General features: G+C 37.8%; 1 protein-coding gene across 1 annotated transcript; it reads left to right on the forward strand.

Annotated features, from left to right (window-relative positions):
• Nucleotides 1-4,496: 4,496 nt before the first annotated feature.
• Nucleotides 4,497-6,531, forward strand: LOC133823416 (uncharacterized). The gene is made up of 3 exons (XM_062256184.1): nt 4,497-4,747; nt 5,267-6,089; nt 6,270-6,531. The coding sequence occupies exons 2-3, from the start codon at nt 5,462-5,464 to the stop codon at nt 6,470-6,472; spliced, it is 831 nt and encodes a 276-aa protein (XP_062112168.1). The 5' UTR covers nt 4,497-4,747; nt 5,267-5,461; the 3' UTR covers nt 6,473-6,531.
• Nucleotides 6,532-23,417: the final 16,886 nt, after the last annotated feature.

Consider the following 23,417-nt stretch of genomic DNA (forward strand, 5'->3'; position numbering starts at 1 on the left):
TTCCAATTCGATGGGGCAGGTGGAGGGTCCTAACCCTGGTTGTCATCCTCGACCCTATTGACGCGGAGTCTAATTGATCGTTGAGGCATTACTATAATATGCCTGCAATCAATGACGCCGCACATCAGGCATGATAACAACATCCAGAACCACCTCCCAATTTCATCAATCAACCACAACCAGCAAGTCCACATATCACACATAACATACAACAATCAAGGGGTCATGCCCTAGCATCATGCATATATCAGCATATTCATCATGCTCTATCTACATATTCAGGCAAACAAGGCAACTTAAGCAAGCAATTAAGCATATAGTCAATTAAATACCAACCAACCTTGAGTCGAGCTTGTCACTGGCAGCGAGCGTACATGTTCGGTCGATCTCCAAGAACCATAAATCTTGGCACACTCTGATACTAAGTTGTAACACCCTACTTCCTTAGAGCCGTTACTATGTGAGTTAAAAATGTGCCATTAGCTTGCTAATCGAGATTTTAAAAGTGTGACTAAACTAAAATAAAACCCATTTAATGACATTAACTATAAAAATTTGGACATTCATTGAAATCATAAAATTTATACAATTGGGATCCCAAAATACTGTTTAGAAAATACATTACAACTCAAAAATACAATTAAGGTCGACCTAAGCGACAAAAGTAGTTCACTACAGTACATTCTCCAAAATAACCCTAGTCGTGGCAGCCAGGTAGGCCGAACATGTACCCGTCGCTCCACGCTCTCCGTACTTATGGTTGGTCGACCTTTTCCTTGCCCTTACTTGTACCAAAGAGAACCTGTGAGTCAAAGCCCAGCAAGAAAAATCAACATATAACATATCACATACAACAATATACAGCGAAACAGCCAACGAGCTAACACACATAGCGGCCTATGCCGTCCCAGGTGCTTTACCAGGCCGTGGGTTCGTAGTCTTCATCGAGCGGGTGGATACAACACCCTAGGAGGGTCTCGCCCTAGTGGCCTGCACTCAGCATGCTCAACGCTGATCTCGGCCCCTTTCCGTACCCAGCTTCTTGTCGTTCTCGGCCTTCGTCGTTCTCAGCCCTCGCCGTTCTCGGCCCTCGTCGTTCATTCATAAACATCCATAATATTCATAGATATGTAAACGCATATTAAACATAAACATTAGGGTCGCACCCTGCAATACAAACAATAGGTCCATGCCCTGCTCTACGGGTAAAATAATTTTCTTACCTGTGTCCCGAGCTGATAAGCCAATGCGATCCTAAGCACAATCCCTAATTTGAGCCTCATTGAAAACCCAGTCACAACCCATTCATAATAACCATCCATCAGGTCTTAAACCAATAAATAACTTCGGAATATTATTCTAGCCTTTGGGACCTTGGATTCAACTAAACCAATTAGTAGAACCCTTCTCGAGCCTTAACATTTGGGTTCCTGTGCTTAAAACCCTCAAACTGCCATAATTTTGCATTTGAGATGCAACCCAATCCCTTAAGGGCCGCGGCGCGCTCAAGTCAGAGGCAAATCCCTCTCTGCTGAAGGACACGGGCCGCGACGTGCTACACCTTGCATTGCAGCACCTAGGCAAGTTTCTATGGCCCCCAGGCCTAATTATTCAAGCAGGCCGTGGCGCCTGATGAACAGGGTCGCGACTTGAGCCTTAAAACTAAGAATAACCACCATTTTTAAACTTCTAAATCTCCTGCAAACCAATCCAAACCTATGCTAATGCCAGAATTCATCCCCAAATCGCGTATACTATGCTCAGAGCAGCAGTTTAGCTAAATAGTCATAACAGGGTTGAACACTCACTCGTGGTATCAATCACAATATACACATATATCACATTTATGCCCTCAACAGGCTAAAATAACAAATATGCCCCTAATAGCCAAATGGGGCCCACATGCATATTTAATTCACATAAACATGCATTTCTAATCATATAATCATTTAATTCACATACTAGCATAATTAAATCAATTATTGCCCTCCCTGCATGCTAATCAAGGCACTAATCCTTATTAGCAAATTTGAGACGCTACAACATGAAATAATTCTATAAATATAATTTTATAATAATAACTAAGAGTTCAATTCCTTATTTATAGTGGAGTGATAATGAAATTAATAAATAAGATTATTTAATTGAAGAGTTCAATTAATAGTCTGGTTTATTCGAGCTTAGTATTACAGGTTCATGGTCCCTAAGTCACATCTATACTACGCTGTCTATGGTGTGGGTGGTAATGACAAAATAAATTGAGAAATGACTAAAATTGCAAGAAATTAATTTTCTAGTGCAAATGTATAATTATGTGATAATTAATTATGAATGAATGAATGAATTAATTAATTAATTTAAATAATATGTTTTATTTTAAAACTATATATATATATATTAGTTGATAATAATTTTAATTGACTTTTGGTTAATTAATATTAAGAGAGTATGATATTGATTTATTATATAATAATAAATTATTTAGATTTTATAACATAAAATTAATTTTGAATTAACTAACATTTATGCATTTATGAAATAATACATTATTTTAGTGCATATATATATATATTTTATCTTATTAAGTAAATAAATGAGAAAAAATTAGGGAAACACAACAGTGCTACATGTCAGTCACTGTGCAAGCCATTGTGTGTGACCTAGGGTCAGACCTAAATTTGATTCGTTCAAATTTTAAATGTTATAATTTGAATTCTTTTATTTATTAAATTATTATTTAAAAGAGATTTTTTGATTTGATTGAAATATTGACTAATTAATTATATATAAAACTAATCAGTTATTGGCTGAGTCTATATTTATAGATATTTTAGTTTTATAAAAATCTAATATATCGTGATTTTCAAAGAGAGACATTATTATGATTTTAGAGAAAACTTGAAAAAGAACGATGCACTTTCTTAGCCTTGCTCCTTCTCCAACCTCTCTTGATGTAGATATCATGTGTTGAGTATATAAAGAGAATCTATATTGTCCATATCATCCTACGTACCCACATATGCCCTAGTGTGTTGATGATTGGCTTGAAAGATCACAGTGTGGATCTTTGTGCAATCTTATGGATTATATATTCGTTATGATAGGCAACAAGAGAAATTAAATCTAGATCTATCTTTTATTGTGTTTGATTTAATGTGTACATACATATATTGATCGTGGTTCGATGTTAAAAATAATTTTTTTTCAATACACCATTCTGCTGTACACTTTGATTTACACTTTTAATACCAACAGTATGTTCCCAACCTTATAGTGTAGGAATCGACATTAAGTCTAACCAATAGGATTCCAGTTTTTAAGTTTCAAATTTGGAGCTAAAAAATATATTTGTCATGTCAGGATTAGGTGACATGTCGCCTGTTGTATGGCAACATTTCACCTAGCCTCTGGTCAAATTGCTCAAGATTCACCTTAAACAACTTTAATTGCTCCCAAACGTTTTGGGCATGATTAGATACCTCATTGCACCACTTTAGACCCAAAAACGTAATTTTTAATGCCTACAAGTCACACTCAAATTTCAAATCTCCATAATGTTAAATCATTAAGAATTTTACACCACTATGTGTAATATCATTTAGGCTTTGCATTTAATCAATCCTAACACTAATGCATATTACGATTGATTATATACATGGTGTGAATAGTTTTACATATAATGATGTAAAATCCTAATAGTTTCACATAATGTTGGTGTGAAATTTGACATTTTGTTGTAGGTAGTTAAAAATCATATTTTTTGGTAAAAAAATAATACATTGAGATATCTAAGGATGCCCAAAAAAATTGAGAGTACTTTGATGTGTTTAATGTCACTTTTGAGAAGTTTAGACAATCTTTCAAGCATTGCATCACTACCTTGAATGTGATGCATTGCCTAAGGTTTAAAAAACTAGGCTTGTCATAATAGGTGATGTGTTGCCTGTTAGTAGGTGATGTGTCCTCTAACGTGCCTGTACAATGTTTGTTCAATTTTGTGTTTTGGTTCCAAAACTTAATTTAAAATGTTATAATCCTATTGATTAGCACTAATGATAGTGCTTACACTATAAAATAATTAATTTAGAGTGTGAGAAGCCCTAATCACACTTGTCTCTCTCTAGCTCTCGAAGACCACTAATTTTCTCCAATAAAATCATCTAAGACTTGCTTGACTTGTTGATTTTTAAGGCTTGTAAATCCCAATCTCATTCATCCATTGTTGAAGCATCAAGAGATTCTTAAGGAAGACTATGAATATAGATTTTGGACAACAATCTCAATTGTGTCAAGTATTTGCGTCTCTAATTTGATTCTCTCAGCCAAATTCATGTTCTAAGAGTTATGTTTTCTTCTCTATCAATTTATCTTTGAGTTTTTCTTCTTTGTTTGTTCATATTGTAATTAACTCTTTAAATTACAATATTGTGTGTATTTACTATTCTACTAGGTCCTAAGAAAAAAGAATGACAATTTAAGGGCACCAAAAGTCACATTATGTTAATTGTTCATATCTCAAAAAACCACGCATTACATTCCATCCCATCGTGTTTGTTGTTGTACCTCCTTCATCCCTTTCTCCTCTTGTCTTGTCTTCTCAGCTCTCTTGAGCTTTTTCCTTCTCAGCTGCTCCTCACAAGTTCTCTTCAGCTCTCTCCTCCGTCTTCACGTCCACCACGACTCCCCTCCGCACTCGCCATTTGCTTAGCCCCCTTTGAATCTTCACCGAAGAACTTCAAAACATCAGGTCAGTATGAATGGAAAGGAACGGAAGTAATCGCGTTGGTACTAATTAAAACAGTTTTAGAAATGGCTAATCTCCATCTACTTTAACAGCACAGACTAATTTCAAATTAGCGATTATGTTCGTGTGCTTCATTTTTTGTTTTAGTTTGAATCAGTAGCCACCTAATTTTTGTTTATTCGATTCTCGATTGTAGGGGTTTATTTTGCTGAATGGGTCTACTTTCAAATTCATTTTCCTTAAATAGTTTAATGTTTATGTTAGTCTGATTTTATTTATTTATTATATATCTCTGGCCAGTGGCCATAGCAGTAGGGAATTCAGTGTTTTTTAAGGTTTTACCATCTATAAAGTAAGTGGATTAAAGTACCTTTAGGTAACAACGAATAACTGATATAAGTATAGAACTTTTAAGCTCTTACATACTGAAAGTCCTCTCTTAATACTGGTATGGAAACACTTAACTGGTTTTTTTTTTATGTTTTTCCTTTTTAAGAATAAAACTTGTACTTGTTTTTGCAGGGACATATACTTGGGGTATGTGAAAAAATTATTCTACATGGAGAAGAATAAGTGGTTATAGTAAATATTCAGAAGAGGTCATTAGTCAAAGTGTTTGTGCATATATGTTTTCATTTATTTAGTGCTAAAATACTGCTGCAGTTTCTCACTCTAAACCAGATAGACCTATAAGTGTATATACTCGGATTTTGTGCCATGAATTCTCTCCCTTTATCTTCCTCCCTCTGCCTGAGTCCATCATCTATCTCCCAGGTCCCACCTTATCGTCAAATACAACCTCATAATATTCGCACCAACCGCCATAATCAACAACATTATCATCTTCATTGCCCTTCTTTAGCTCACCCTTTGATTTCTCACAAATCACTACAAATTCGACAGTCATCCATTGGCGAAACAATTTCTCCAAATGAAGGAGCAATACCTGTAATGGAATTCGAAGACTTTGTCGAAAAAGATTGGTCTTTTCTTGATTCAGATGATCTCATTTGCAGTCAAGATTACAACCATAAACTTAATCGGATTATAGCCTCCGGAGAGATTGAAAATAGTTCAAGAGTAATGGTTTCTGCTGCTGCTGAAGGATTTGTGGATCAGTTGGTTGATTCTTCACCTTGCAATCTCTTGCTTGTCGTCCATGATTCTCTTTTTGTGCTAGCTGGAATTAAAGAGAAGTACGACAAGGTTAAGTGTTGGCAAGGAGAACTCGTATATGTACCAGAAAAATGGGCTCCTTTAGATGTTGTGTTTCTCTACTTTCTTCCTGCCTTGCCCTTTAGCTTTGACCAAGTGTTGGGTGCAGTAGCAAAGCATTGTTCTCCAGGTGATTTTCTTTAAAATCTTGAAAGGCGATGAACTTTAGCTGAGAATCCTTCACTTTTATTGAGAACTCTCATGCTTAACCTTCATAGCCAGAACCTTGAAGTTGTTTGTTTCGATTATAACCCTGTGAATTTTGCCGAACTTTTTGTACGTTTATAATGAAAATAAAACACTTGTACAGGTGCAAGATTGGTCATTAGCCATCTACAAGGAAGAGAAGGACTAGAGCAACAGAGAAAACAGTTCTCAAATGTAATAGTATCTGACTTGCCTGAGAAGTCAGCTTTACAGAAAGCTGCATCTGATCATTTTTTTGATTTGATTGAATTTGTGGATGATCCTGAATTCTATCTTGCTGTTTTGAAGTTCAACAGTGCAAGCTAACTTTTATCTTTCACTTAAACTCAATTTGACTTGATTTATAAATGTAACAATTCCTTGAATTTGTGGATTTTTTACTTCTTTCTTTAATGAGTTGAGTAGATGTAAAAAAAGAAATGGTTAGAGCTATGTTTATGTTTTTGTGACGTAGGAGATATATTTACCATTCTTATTTAGAATAGTCCAGAACTTTAATTTGTTATATTTTGTCATTTTATTAGCTTTGTTGTAATGGCTATATAAGCTTAAGAAAAAATGTTAGAGGACAATTATTGATATTATGAGATAGAATCTTGAGAGTATCTCCTTTTTTGAGGGGTTTCCTTTGTTTGCCATGAATTTGGCATGAGCTATGCTCACCCCTTCCAATATTAGTTCTTGGGTCACACTTATTGCTTTAGGGCCTTCACTTAGGGCAAGGTGATTTTGGCCCAAAGCAATGTGTGAACTCATTGTAGCTCTGTTCGTGCAAAGAGAGCAATGACAATGTGGAACTTCCTCTACTACAATATTGTGGAGAAGATGACCAGCATTGACCATGTTGTTGCCAACCACTGGGTCTGTTGCCTGTCGGGTTGTGGTGTGCAAGTGACCAACGATTTGAGTTGGGTGGGCATGTGGTGAAGCTTTCGTCGTCGCTGCCTGTTGGATTAGAAGATCAACCCCACAGCTAACCATGCTGATGCCATACACCATTTTTCGCAATCGACTACTAGGTCTTTAGGCAAGCCACCAATGTCGTGAGCATCGACTGGGTTGTCCTTAAAGTCGAATCAATGACTATTTGCGTCTCCCTCTCTCAATAATAGATCATGGATGCGATTTGTCATTGTAGAATGTTGAAGTCGTAACTTGTCATCGATAATTTGTAAATTCTTATGTGAAGTTTGTTTTGGCTTTGTAGGTGCAACATGGGTTGGGTGTGAAGGGTGTGAAGGGTTTGGTCACGATAGTGTGATAGGGAAGATGGTGGGGGTTCACGATATTGGGGTAGTGGTTGGGGCGATATATGGTGGGTAGGATGACAGTATCGAGAATGAGAGGAAGATGAGTATGAATGGGCTAGTGGTGATGGTGGATTACAGATGGGGGTGGTTGTGGAGGTTCACGATAGTGTTGTGGTGGTGGTGGGTTGTGAGGTTGAAAGATGGTGGTACTGAGAAGATGAAGAGGAGGATGAAAACAGAGATGGTGATAGAAGAGAATTGGGAAGACGATCGTTGGTGGGAACTCCACCTTCAGTTTCGCTTCTCCGATCGAATTAATCTTTAACTCTTCTGGATTGATATGGAGTCAAATCTCTTCTTCGCATCTGTTAAAGTTTTTTATCTGCCCAAAAGGCTTCCGCTTCATATTCTTCGACATCAAAGCGACTCCAAACGCCATCCATGACTATCGTACCTCTCGGGGAAACCTCCTAAAATAGGATAAACTCTCTCTCAAGATTTTATTTCAAAATATCAATAATCAATAATTGTCCCCTTACATTCTTTCTTAGACTTATACCAAGTTGGCTCATTCTGTTTTGCTTTTATACCAATTTAGACCATCTATTTATAAAAATGCACTTTTGGACCCTCAATTTTCACAATTAGTTAAAATTAGTATCCTAAGCTTGAATTTATTTTGAATAAATTCAAATATGACATCAATACCCTCTATTATATAATTTAATGAATTTATAATATATAGTTTAAATTACTTTTAAACAAATGTTATTTTAAAATACAAAACACAAACAAATTTTTTAAAAATAACTTTTAGTTAATTATTATTTTCATATTAATTTTTTTCCTTGCTTTTGCTTCTCCCGATACTCCCTCCCTCTCCCTTTCTTTCTTCTTCTTCTCCGTCTCAAGGCCTTGGAAAATAACAAGACTCTTACAACTCTAAGCAAAATACTACAAAAACAAGATTATTGATTAAATAAGATTACAAATCAATAACCAAAATACAAGTAATTGTAGAAATAAAAAGAGGAAGAGAATTATAAGAACTACAACTCTAAAACAAAATATACAAATAAATATGTAAAGAGAAAACATAAGAAGAGAAGATAAAAACTATAGTAGAAATAAGAAATAAGAAGAACAATAAGCAAAACTCTCTCACTCACACAACCAAAGTAAAGAGCATTGGGGATCACCAACTTGAATAATGTTTATAACCTTCGCCCAAAAGCTTATTTCATCCTATCTCAAGCACTAAGGGATTGTCTCAATATTGGAAATAGCTTTCTGGAATAATCAAGCATTTTTGGTGTATTTCTAGCCAAGTGCTCTAGTGAATAGAAATAGAGTTGTCTTACAAGTGAGCAATGGACTCTTATTTATAGAGTTTTGAGACACCCTTTGAATTTCAAATTCCACCAACCCCATGGTTGTTACCAATGTTTAATTGGATGTTTATGGAATTAAAATGAGTTTTGAGAGTTACATGAGTTGTTAGAACCGTTCAAAGTGGAAAAAGGAGTATAAAATTGGTTGCACACGTCTTTGCCCGCAACCACCAGCATTCCTGGTTCCATGCGCATCTATCCACCAGGCCACGGCCACAAGCCAATTTTTAGCATATCACTTTTGTGCATTTTTCCAAACGACTCTATACTCTTTCCACATGACTTTGTAACCTCCAAACACATTATGGGGGTTACAATTATGTCTCCAATAGCCATATCACTAATGCCTTTGATCAATTCAAATAAAAAATGTGTAACATAAAATCTACACATTATTGAGTGATATTTGGGAGTTACAAATTTGTAACTGATTTTGTAACTCCAAAATATGTTATATTTGGGTACACACATGTGTCCAATTTTGTAACTCTCAATTATATGTTACATGGTGTGACAAATCACATTTGTGTGACAAATCACATTTGTGTGACAAATCACATTTGTGTGACAAATCACATTTTGTCACATTATTTAACCTAACATTATATTATTTAAAATCATATAACATTCCACCAATTAGATTAAATAATCATTTTTTGTAACACTTATTTAATCAATCAAACATTATATTAAAATATAATATTCCTCCCCTTGATTAAACAATAACTCTCTATAGAAACCTTATTGGTGCATAAAGTAAATGTCTTTCGACTTGAATTTTACCTTAGTGTAATTATCACAAAGTTTGTTACCGAAGCATTGAACCACCATCCCTTGATAACAAACCGGTGATAACACACACACTTTTTCTATGTTCACTTGAGACCTCAATGTTTCGCTTTTGCACCGTTAATGACCATGTGCACATTTCATTCATAAACTTTTCTTGAGAATGACTCAATTCTCATTAGGGGCGGCACCACCCCTAGGTCTATATAGGTAGAACTCTTACAGTGTTTTGTTACCCTAAAATACTTGTCTTTTTAAGACTGAGTTCTATTAAAAAAAACCTTTCGGTTTTAACCCTCATCTTGGTAACATACTAGTACTCATATCTCAGATGGGACAAAATTTTGAGTACTACTATTATTCACTTGATTGACTTGTTATTAACTATTAAACCTAATATTAGTTTGTTTGCTAGTATTAAGATAGGTTACCATCAACCGTGAATTTCTTTAGGGAGTCTAAGTCTCATCCCTTAAGATGTAGAAATAATTCCATTTGAGTCATTTCTTTTCTCATGTATGCATACTTAATCATTCTCTCATTATTTTATTCAAACTTTGTTGCTAGCTATAATTTGATTGAAATAGTTACACCATTAAAATAGTGAGTTTGACCACAGTCAACACACCCACTATTTTATATTTCAATATCCAGTATAAACTTTTTCTTGAATATTAATTCTAGAAACCTCTTTGTTTCTAAAACGCTCATTTATGTTTTAAATTGACTCTTTCTTGAATCAAATGTTTTATAAACAGTAACTTTAGACATCAAGCATGTCTAGATTTATTCATTCTATATACATATAACCAAAGTAATTTAGAATATGGAATTCCAATTCACCTATTTGATAGGATGACCAAATTAATCAATTATTACCAACAAAATAAATTGATTACACTTTGGAGCACCACCCCCACATTTCTCACATAGAGTGATAATGAAATATCACTTTTAAATAGAAATCTCTTTATTTCTATTAAGACTTTTATCCTCCAAGATAAATCTAGACTTATAATTCACAAAGTTCATCAAGAGTCCTTTAAGCCACATTGTAACGACCAAAAATTGCTAATAGGGCTTAGTGCCTTGATTAGCATGCCGGGAGGGCATAATTGGATATATGTATGTTTAATTGGTTAAATGTGTGACTATGTGACATGCATGGTTAATATGATTATATGAATATATTATATGCATGTGTTATGAGTGTTAAATATGCATGTGGGCCATTTACTGTTCATAAGGGCATATCTATAATTTTGGCACGTTAAGGGCATAAAATGTGATTATATGTGATAAATGGTTGAGACCACATTATTATGTGGATATATTTGCAGGACATGGCTCAAGACGGTCCTAGTGAGCGGATAAGATAATTATTCACAGCGGGGTTTAATACCCGGCTCAAGGGGAGCCTAGGGGTATTTTTGGGAATTTAGAGAATATTTTAGGATTTATTAGGTATTGAATAAGTATTTGATAATTATTTGGACACGACGGAATTACTTGGTAAATGTTAGGAACACTTGAGGAATTAGCGGGAATTGGGGGAAAAAACTATTTTACCCTTAAAGCAAATTAAAGGGCTAAGTAATTCAAGAGGGGGCATTTTAGTCATTGTTTTGATTAAGGATGAGATCAACTAAGGCTCTAAAAGCAATCAGAACCCACTAGACACAAGAGGAAGCCCCAAACACTCTCTCCCTTTCCTCCTACATGATTCTCTCTCTCTCTCTCTCTCTCTCTCTCTCTCTCTTATGCTTGGAGAATCCTCGATGAACTGAAGGAAAAACAGAAGGAGTTTGAAACTTGAGCTAGGAACCTTGGAAGAAATAAAGTTGGGTTTAATCAGAAGTGTGCTGGAGAGTTAAGCCATAATTGAGGTAAGGTTCTAGACCTTTGGTTGTAGAATTTTATCTTGTTCTTCTGCTAGGAACTTAGATTATTAGGTTGGAATTGGACTGAGTTGTGGATGTTAACTTTCTACTAATTTGTGATGATAGCTTCAGTAAAATTCTTGATGTTTTATGTTTAAGATATGGGATTAAGAGTCCTAGACTCGTAACTGAGCTTGGTTGTGGTTAGGATGCTTATTGTAGGTTGAATTTTGAGGTTTTGGCTGGGAAGAATGCTGAGAAAACCTAGAAAATTTTGGGTTCATGAGGGCACGCCGCGACCCGCATACCCAGATTGCCCTGGGAGGGCTCTCTTTTTTGAGGGCGCGCCACGGACCGCCTAGTGAACTTTGGCCTAGGTTAGTCTTTAGGCTTGGGAAGGCTCGGGGGTTCGAACCTAAGCGCTCGAGACGATTTCTACTACCCAGTTTAGTAGAATTCGAGGTCCTGGAGGCTGGTTATTGTTTCCTAAACATTTATTTGGGTTTTGAATTGATGGTTACCCATTGATACTATGACTAGGTTTATCGCTAAGGCTTAGGACTGAGGATTGTGCTCGGGACCGTTCTTTATTCTTCGCTCAGGAATTTGAGGTAAGAAAACTGCACCCTTGTGGTTGTAAATGGGACTGAGGTTCCCAATATTTGAATATGTGTACTATGTGATTGTGCGATTGTTATGATATATGAGAATGAGCGACCTAAGGGTGCCAAGGCTGATGATATGCGTACTGAATGCAGCTCGGCCTAAGTGAGCCGGGGTCGGCTAGATAAACAGAGGGCTTGGTCTAAGCGTACCAACTCTGAACACTTGCGTAACTGGCTAAGATATGAACTTGAAACTATATGGTTACCATTGGTTAGTTTAATGCTCATACTCTGTTATATAATTTAAACTGATTGAATTCGATTAATGCTATATGTGTTTGTTGTTTAGGGTTTTCTTGCTGGGCCTTGGCTCATGGGTACTACATGGTGTAGGTAAAGGCAAGGGGAAGCTGGACCAACCATGAGTTGGAGAGCTCTGGGGGCGAAGTTTACATAGTCAGTTGCTCGTCCGCCACGACCGAGGGAAAGTACAGGGATAGATCCCTAAAACTTGTGCTTTGCCATTAGAATGGCTTTTGGTTGTATTATCTTTTGGAGATTGTAAATTATCACTCATACCCTATTTTTGGGATCCCATGTATTAAACATCCATTTTAATGAAAATTAACCGCTTATGATCAAAATCTTTTAACCCTAACCTGATGATTAACCTCAGGATCAAATTTTTGTTCAAATGACTTGATTAACAAGTCTTGCACTATTTCAAATAGACAATGTAATGGTCTTGGTTATCCAGGGCACTGCAACTTGGTATCAGAGACGTCTAGGTTTAAGGATTCCTGAAGACTGGCAAGGCATGTACACTTGTCGCTAAAGATAAGCTCGACTCAGGGTTTGGTAACTGTATATATGTGATTACATGTTTAAATGTTTGAATGAAATGTAAATGCTTTGTTGCATGATTAATACGGAGCATGAGATACTGATAGGGCCTGGCCTTTGACTGCTGTGTGATTATGATGAGGCGTGCTTAGTAGCATTGTTGCTGCATGTGAATGAATGTTTAAATGCTTGTTTGCATCTTGAATGCATATTGCTGGTTGAGTTTCAATGATGAACCATGGAAATATTGTTAGTCTATCATCATTGCCTGACTGATGAGTCGTAGATTGCAGATAAACTTGGATAACTATGGGTCCAAGGCGATCAATATGACTAGCCGGAACAGGGGTCAAGCCTAGAGATGATGAGCAGGGCCAGAACCCTCCACCAGTTCCTGAGAACTGGAAGTAGATACTTGCTGATATGCAAGCCCGGTTACAAAGCCAGGAAGAGCAGATCTGTCTCTTGAGACAGCAGGCTCCGTCAGAGAGTGGTGCACCTATTATGCCACCTGCTGTGGCACCAGTTGTACAGCCACCCAAGGTTGGGAACAAGTGGGAGCCACTTTATGAGCGGTTCAGGAGACATCATCCTCCAACCTTTGAGGGAGGACCAGATCCATTGAAGGATGAACAGTGGATGAGTGTGATTACCTCCATCCTAGATTTCATGAGGGTGGAAGGTAATGACAGGGTGGCCTGTGCCACCTATATGCTTAGAGAGGATGCATGTATTTGGTGGGAGGTGGCATCATAGACTAGGGATGTTTCCACTTTGAGTTGGGATAGGTTCAGAGATTTGTTTAACCAGAAGTATTACAGCGTTGCCATCAAGGCAGCGAAGGTGAACGAATTCATGGGGTTGGTACAGGGCAGCATGACAGTTACAGAATATGCCCTAAAGTTTGATAGGCTAGCAAAGTTTGCATCAGACTTAGTGCCTACAGATGCAGCCAGACAGGGCAGGTTTATTCGATGGCTTAATGCTATGATAGCCCGGGATGTGAGGATTACATCGTACTTGGGCAGACAACTTATGCCCAGGCTGTCGAGAAGGCTCTTACCACTGAAGAGGCAGAGAATAAGATCTGGGGAGAGAACGCTGCGAGGCAGGATGTTCGCAGGGTGGTGCTTCCATTTATAAGGTATGGTAGGGGCGGAGGCCCCATTGATTTTAAGAGGAAGACCCCTGACACTTCGACCACTGCTGTTTCTGATAGGAGGGGTTGGGGTGCTTAGGGTGACCGCTAGGGAGGCGGTGAGACATGGAGAAGTTATCCAGAATGCACGAGATGCAGGAAGCGTTATCTGGGCGAATGTCGGGCAAAGGCTTGTTATCTATGTGAGGTTGTGGGACACCTCAAGAAGGATTTTCCAACAACGAAGAAGGAGAAGCCAGGGAAGGTGAACAACTTGACTCCAGCTCAAATGTTCACCTTGACGCAGGCGCAGGCAGAGGCCGAGGCTAGTCCCTCGGTAGTGACAGGTCAGCTTTCTAACGCTAGCTCTTCATATACAATATTGATTGACTCTGGTGCTACACATCCATTTGTTTCTAGTAAGGTAATTGATATATTGTGTAGACCTAGTGAGTATTGTACTGCGGGGTTTGGGACTATACTACCTACAGGGGAACTGGTAGTATCTAGGAGATGGATTAGAGCACTACCAGTGATGGTAGATAGTAGGGAACTATTAGTAGATTTGATCGAGTTGAGTATGGATGATTTTGATATGATTCTAGGGATGGATTGGTTAGTCAGATATGAGGCTACTATAGATTGCAGGAAGAAGATGGTGACCTTTGAGCCCGAGGGTGAGGATCCCTTTGTTTTTGTGGGTGTTGTGCATGGACCCCGCATACCCATGATATCGGCATTGAGGGCTAGGGACCTATGACAGGGAGGTTGTATAGGTTTTCAAGCTAGTGTGGTGGATACCACCAGAGTTATGCCAGTGGGGCTGGGAGAGACCAGATTGGTACGCGAGTTCTTGGATGTGTTTCCTATGGATTTACCAGGACTGCCGCCGCATAGGGAGATCTAGTTTGTCATTGAGTTAGCGTTGGGTACAGAGCCAATGTCAAGGGCACCATATAGGATGGCTCTGGAGGAACTGAAGGAGTTGAAGATACAGTTGTAAGAGCTTCTTGATTTGGGGTTTATCAAACCTAGCTTCTCACCATGGGGTGCTCCGATTTTGTTTGTGAAGAAGAAGGATGGGACTCTGAGAATGTGTATAGACTACAGGGAGTTGAACAAGTTGACCATAAAAAATAAATACCCCTTACCAAGGATTGATGACATGTTCTATCAATTGCATGGAAAGACGACATTCTCAAAGATTGATCTTCGATCTGGTTATCACCAGCTGAGGATCAAGGATGAGTATATACCGAAGACGGCCTCCCGAACGAGGTATGGGAATTATGAGTTCTTGGTCATGTTGTTTGGTTTGACCAATGCCCCAGCAGCATTCATGGATCTAATGAATATGGTGTTAAAGGACTTCCTAGACCATTTTGTGATTGTCTTCATCAATGACATCTTGGTTTACTCTAGTTCAGAGATAGAGCATTAACAACATCTCTGACAGGTATTGCAGAGGTTGAGAGAGCATCGATTGTATGCTAAGTTTAAGAAGTGTGTGTTCTGGTTACCAGAAGTGACATTTCTTGGACATATTATTGGTGGAGATGGGATTAAGGTAGATCCGGCCAAGGTGGAGGCAGTTAGAGATTGGCTGAGGCCAAGGAACGCCTCGGAGGTTAGGAGCTTTCTTGGGTTAGCGGGATATTATAGACAGTTTGTGGAAGGGTTTTTGAAGATTTTCGCACCGATGACAGAATTGACACAGAAGAATTTGAAGCTCGTCTGGTCTGACAAGTGTGAGAATAGTTTCCAGGAACTGAAGCGATGGTTGATTACTGCTCCTGTGTTGAGTCTTCCTTCTGGGAAGTTTGTGGTATATTGTGACGCATCGAGATTGGGATTGGGATGTGTGTTGATGCAGAATGAGAAGGTTATTGCTTATGTGTCTCGGCAACTGAAGGAGTATGAGCATCGGTACCCTACCCATGATCTGGAGTTGGCAGCGATGGTGTTCGCAATGAAAGTTTGGCAAAATTTCTTGTATGGGGAGAAGTGTGAGATATACACTGATCATAAGAGTTTGAAGTATTTCTTCCCCCATATGGACTTGAATATGAGGCAGAGATGTTGACTGGAGTTGGTAAAGGACTATGATTGTGTAATCCCTTACAACCCAGGGAAAGCTAATGTAGTGGCAGACGCGCTGAGCCGGAGGGGCCCGGGACATTTATTTAGTTCTACACAGATATCAAAGGGGTTAGCAGATGAGATGGCTAGAGCAAGGATAAAACTGGTAGTTGGCTAGTTGGCCAATATTACCTTACAATCGACCCTTCTAGAGAGGATAAGAGAGGGTCAGATGGATGATACACAGTTGCAGGAAGTTAGAGGGAATGTCCTAGCCAGAGTGGCTAAGGATTATTCCATTTCAGAGACAGGTTTACTACGGTATAAGGGTCGGATTTGTATCCTGACAGATGTGGGTATTAAATGAGAGATACTTGATGAATCCCATACTACACTCTACTCACTCCATCCAGGCACCACGAAGATGTACCAGGATCTACAGACTCTATATTGGTGGCCTGGGATGAAGAAGGACGTAGTGGAATACGTGTCCAAGTGTCTAACCTGTCAGTGGGTGAAGGCTGAGCATCAGCAACCAGCGAGATTGCTACAGCCTTTGGGTATTCCCGAGTGGAAAAGGGAAGACATTACTATGGATTTTTTTGGGAGCTTTACCCAGGATAGTAGGGCTACATGACTCGGTGTGGGTGATAGTAGACAGATACACCAAGTCAACTCACTTTCAACCAGTGAAGACAACCTATATTGTGGATCAGTACGCTGAGCTGTACGTGAGGGAGATTGTACGTCTCCATGGGGTTCCTAAATCTATAGTATCAGATCAGGATCCTTTGGGGTGGTTTGCAGAAGGCTATAGGGACTCAGCTAAAGTTCAATACATCTTTTCATCCTCAAACAGATGGACAGTCTGAGAGGACAATTCAGGTATTGGAAGACATGCTTAGAGTGTGTGTATTAGACTTTGAGGGGTCTTGGAGTAAGTGTCTTCTGTTGATTGAGTTTTCATACAACAACAGTTATCAATCAACGATTGGAGTAGCTTTATACGAGATGTTATATGGAAGGAGGTGTAGATCGCCCATTCATTGGGATGAGATGGGTGAGAGGAAGTATTTGAGACCGAAGTTGGTTTAGAAGACTAGTGAAGCTGTTGAGAAGATCCGAGCTCGAATGCTTGCTTCGCAGAGCAAACAGAAAAGCTATGCTAATCCTAAGCGTAGGGACGTGGAGTTCCAGGTAGGGGACCACGTGTTTCTGCGAGTGTCACCACTGCGAGGGGTGAAGAGGTTTGGGAAAAAGGGAAAGTTGAGCCCTAGATTCATAGGACCTTTTGAGATCCTGGAGAGGATCGAGCAGGTGGCCTATAGATTGGCTCTGCCACCATCGTTATCAAGGGTTCATGATGTATTCCACATCTCTATGCTTCGGAAGTATGTCTCAGATATGACTCTTGTGTTAAGGTATGAGGATTTCGAGTTACAGACATATTTGTCACATGAGGAGCGATCAGTTCAGGTCCTAGACAGGAAAGACAAGGTTCTACGAAATAAGATGATTCCTCTAGTCAAAGTGTTATGAAGGAATAACAAGGTCGAGGAAGCAACCTAGGAGCTTGAGTCAGCTATGCGGGATCAGTATCCCGAGTTATTCAAGTAAATTTCGAGGACGAAATTCTCAGTAGGAGGGGATAGTTGTAACAACCCAAAATTGCTAATAGGGCTTAGTGCCTTAATTAGCGTGCCGGGAGGGACTATGTGGCATGCATGGTTAATATGATTATATGAATATATTATATGCATGTGTTATGAGTGTTAAATATGCATGTGGGCCCTAAACTGTTCATAGGGGCATATTTGTAATTTTGGCTTGTTAAGGGCATAAATGTGATTATATGTGATAAATGGTTGAGACCACATTATTATGTGGATATATTTGCAGGACATGGCTCGAGACGGTCCTAGTGAGCGGATAAGTGAAATAGTCACAACGGGCTTTAATACCCGGCCCAGGGGGAGCCTAGGGGTATTTTTGGGAATTTGGAGAATATTTTGGGATTTATTAGATATTGAATAAGTATTTGATAATTATTTGGACACGACGGGATCACTTGGTAAATATTAGGAGCACTTAAGGAATTAGCGAGAACTGGGGGAAAAAACTATTTTACCCTTAGAGCAAATTAAAGGGCTAAGTAATTCAAGAGGGGGAATTTTATTCATTGTTTTGATTAAGGATGAGATCAGCTAAGGCTTTAAAAGCAATTAGAACCCACTAGACACAAGAGGAAGCCCCAAACACTCTATCTCCCTTTCCTCCTACACGATTCTCTCTCTCTCTCTCTAATGCTTGGAGAATCCTTGATGAACTGAAGGAAAAACAGAAGGAATTTGAAACTTGACCTGGGAACCTTGGAAGGAATAAAGCTGGGTTTAATCAGAAGTGTGCTGGAGAGTTAAGCCATAATTGAGGTAAGGTTCTAGACCTTTGGTTGTAGAATTTTATCTTGTTCTTCTGCTAGGAATTAGATTATTAGGTTGGAATTGGACTGAGTTGTGGGTGTTAAATTTCTACTGATTTGTGATGATAGCTTCAGTAAAATTCTTGATGTTTTATGTTTAAGATATGGGATTAAGAGTCCTAGACTCGTAACTGGGCTTGGTTGTGGTTAGGATGCTTGTTGTAGGTTGAATTTTGAGGTTTTGGCTGGGAAGAATGCTGAGAAAACCCAGAAAATTTAGGGTTCGTGGGGGTGCGCCGCGACCCGCATACCCAGATTGCCCTTGGAGGGCTCTCTGTTTTGAGGGCGTGATGTGGCCCTAAGGGGGCAAGTCGTAGTCCGCCTCCCCCAGATGCATGAGGTCGTGCCTCTGACTTGAGGCGCACCGCGAGCCTTAGGGTTACCCATTGATACTGTGACTAGGTTTATCGCTAAGGCTCAGGACTATGGATTGTGCTCGGGACCGTTCTTAATTCTTCACTCGAGAATTCGAGGTAAGAAAACTGCACCCTTGTGGTTGTAAATGGGACTGAGGTTCCCAATATTTGAATACATGTACTATGTGATTGTGCGATTGTTATGATATATGAGAATGAATGGCCTAAGGGTGTCGGGGCTAATGATATGCGTACTGAACGCAGCTCGGCCTAAGCGAGCTGGGGTCGGCTAGATAAACAGAGGGCTTGGTCTAAGAGTACCAACCCTGAACACTTGCGTAAATGGCTAAGATATGAACTTGAAATTATATGTTTACCATTGGTTAGTTTAATGCTCGTACTTGTTATATAATTTAAACTGATTGAATTCCATTGATGCTATATGTGTTTGTTGTTTATGGTTTTCTTGCTGGGCCTTGGCTCACGGGTGCTACGTGGTGCAGGTAAAAGCATGGGGAAGCTGGACCAACCATGAGTTGGAGAGCTCTGGGGCGAAGTGTACTTAGTCAGCTGCTCGTCCGCCACAGCCGAGGGAAAGTACAGGGACAGAGCCCTAAAACTTGTGTTTTTCCATTAGAAGGGCTTTTGGTTGTATTATCTTTTGGAGGTTGTAAATTATCACTTATACCCTATTTTTGGGATCCCATGTATTAAACATCAGTTTTAATGAAAATTAACCACTTATGATCAAAATCTTTTAACCTTAACCTGATGATTGACCTTAGGATCACATTTTGTTCAAATGACTTGATTAGAAAGTCTTGCACTATTTCAAATACACAGTGTAACGGTACACATGATAGACTGTCAATAGATCAAGATAAACAAAATCCCAATGTTAATTTATTTTATTTATTTACTTGCTAAAGCAAGACACACTTCTTTGAAAGTAACCTTCACTTGGTTGTCTTCTTTTATATATTCCACAAAAATGAAATATGTGAAAAAATGCCATGTGAAGATTTCTCAAGAAAATAATCACTAATTTTTACTTTTAGTTGTCTAAATAATCTCAAAATTACTTAAACAACTTTTGTGCATTTTCTAAGAGTCTCTTTGAGATTCTTTTGAAAACACCACTTTGACATCCATTTATTTTCTCATCAAAATTAATTTGAAGATGTCAATTTTAAACACTTAAATCAAAGAAAAATAAAACCTCATTGATTTATTTAAATGCTTTGATTACTCATGGTTTACTTTAAAATTATCTCCTCATTGAGATTAATTTTAATATATCACCATCGTTAACCAAAATGAATAAAATTCTCTTTAATCTATTAACTATTGATGTAAAGATTCAAAATTGCTTCTCCAATTTTTTAATGTCTTCACATTGAAACATTGAATATTTAAGAATTATTGTCACTACATAATTCTCAAATATTTTACTTTTTGACTCCAAGTCTATTGGACAATATGTTATCTCAAATTTTGGATCCACCTTGATCCATTTTTCTTACAATAGCAAGACACAACCATTAAAAGATGTAACTCCCTTAGGTTCATCTTTTGATATCTCATAAAATGAGATGCTCGTCTCTTAAATGAGAAAATTTTAAATTCTCAAATAATTCTTTTTATTTACCATTTAAATGGTAACTTACCACAACACAATAGGATAAAAAAATTCCTATTACTTTATTAATCATATAACACACTACATTAATATGATAACTCGCACATATACATATGTTTAAAACCCAAAATGTTGAAATATCTTCTAATCTAACTACTATATTTGCAAAAGCGAAGGAGATTAGAAAACAATGAACCTCATTTATAAAATTTTCTTATTCTAATTTCTATCACCACATGAGAGCCATTAGATATTCTAAGAAAAACATTATCATATCTTACAACTTTTAAAGATTTCTATGGTTTCTCCTTCCATTGAAACAAGAGAGCATACAATTTTGATTGTTAGATATATATATATATATATTGCCTTAATGGAAAATAACAAGACTCTTACAACTCTAAGCAAAATAATACAAAGACAAAATTATTGATTAAATAAGTTACAACTCAATAACTAAAATACAAGTAAATGTAGAAATAAGAGGAAGAAGATAATTATAAGAACTTTAACTCTAAAACAAAATATACAAATAAATATGTAAAGAGAAAACAGAAGAAGAGAAGATAAAAGCAATAGTAGAAATAAGAAATAACAAGAACAATAAGCAAAACTCTCTCTCACATAACCAAAGTAAAGAGCATTGAGGATCACCAACTTTAATAAAGTTTACAACCTTTGACCAAAAGCTTATTTCCCCCTATCTCAAGCACTAAGGGATTCTCTCAATATTGGAAATATCTCTTTGGAATAATTAAGCATTTTTTTGTGTATTTCTAGCTAAATGCTCTAGTGGATAGAAATATTATTATATTACAAGTTAGTAATAAACTCCTATTTATAGAGTTTTGAGACACCCTTTGAATTTCAAATTCCACCAACCCCATGGCTGTTACCAATGCGTTAATTGGATGTTAATGGAATTAAAAAAGAGTTTTGGGATTTACATGAGTTGTTAGAACCGTTCAAAGTGGAAAAAGAAGTATAAAATTGGCTGCACACGTCTCTGGCCGTAGCCACCAGAATTCATGGCCGCGGCCGTGTGCATCTATCTACCAGGCCATGGCCAGGGACACTGGTGGTCACGGCCACAAGCCAATTTTCAGCATATCACTTTTGTGCATTTTTCCAAACGGCTCTATACTATTCCCACATGACTTTGTATCCTCCAAATACATTATGGGGTTAAAATCATGTCTCCAATAGCCATATCACTAATGCCTTTGATCAATTCAAATAAAAAATGTGTAACATAAAATCTCCACATTATTGTGTGATATTTGAGAGTTACAAATTTGCAACCAATTTTGTAACTCCAAAATATGTTACATTTGGGCACAAACATGTGTCCAATTTTGTAACTCTCAATTATATGTTACATGGTGTGACAAATCATATTTGTGTGATAAATCACATTTTGTCACATTATTTAATCTAACATTATATTATTTAAAATAATATAACAAGCCTTTAGTGGCAGTCCTCGGCTTTGACCCTCCCCGGTGACTTGCTCGTCTCTCCGCCACTCCCCTCAACATTGCAAGATCAGCCCAGGAGTTTGGGAGCTTGACGTTATGTTTAAGTCATGCATGGACATCCTCAAAGTTTTACTGGGATCCAAGCTTCATCGTCGCGAGATAAGCAACACCTGAGATGAAATGGACGACAAAAACAGAGAGCCATTGATGAAAGAAGTTCAAAACATGTGGTTACCTTTGTTGATTCATGGTCAAAAGAAGTGAATGAGCTTCGTCAGAGCTACTTCTTTGTGGCTCCAATGTCGTGAGGCCCGGTAACGGTGAGCAACACCGTCGGAAAAATTTGGAAGGTCCAGATATTTCTTTTGCCTAGGTTCACAGTCCTTGTCATGGTTCAGATGTGGTGCTACGGTTGAGCCATTATAGCATTTGACTACAGATCACCATAGAAGAGAGAAGAAGAAAGAAAGGGAGAGGGAGGGAGTATTGGGGGAAACAAAAGGGTCGAAAAAAGTTAGTAATTAATTAAAAGTTATTCTTATAATTTTTTTTTGTTTTGTATCTTATATTTTAAAAATAGTTTAAACTATATATTATAAATGTGAAATTTCAGTTTCTATGCATCATATTGGGTGCTAATTAAAAAATATGCTAGACATAATATATATTTCAAAATAATGCTACTTTTTGGCACTCTACCCAAAAATACTCCCATCTTTTCTCTCTCTACCCCCCCCCCCCCCCCCCTCTCTCACCTCACGGCACCACCAACACCATCACCACACTAAATACTGCATTTTGAATAGATCTAGGCATGATTTTTTTTAGTTTTTTTGCGATCTTTTATAGATCTAAAACTTTGAAATCTGCAGAAAATCGACATTGCTCGATGGTGGTTTGATGGTGCTCAATGCCATCTCGATGGGTTCTTCAAAATCAAGATTTTCATGAAAAAAAAAAAACTACTTTACTCGATGGCGGTTTGATGGTGCTCGATGCCAGCTCAATGGGCTCGATGCGATTCATGCAAGAGACATAATTTTTCACTCGGGTGTCCGTTTGGGGTGATTTTTTTTATTTTTGGTAAATTTTCAAGATCTACACATTTGACATGCTCATATGCACATTTGTGAACTGTAACACTTAAAAAAAAAATACAAAAATGCAAACATACATCATGTTTAAGACATGTTTTGGTATGCTATCAAGTTTTAAACTTCACAAATGTACATATGCCAAACGTGTAGATCTTGAAAAAATACACAAAATAAAAAAAAAATACCCAAAATGGACACCCGAGTGAAAAATTATATCTCTTGCAAGA

This window comes from Humulus lupulus, chromosome 3 (genome assembly GCF_963169125.1).
Source record: "Humulus lupulus chromosome 3, drHumLupu1.1, whole genome shotgun sequence".
NCBI classification, from domain to species: Eukaryota; Viridiplantae; Streptophyta; class Magnoliopsida; order Rosales; family Cannabaceae; genus Humulus; species Humulus lupulus.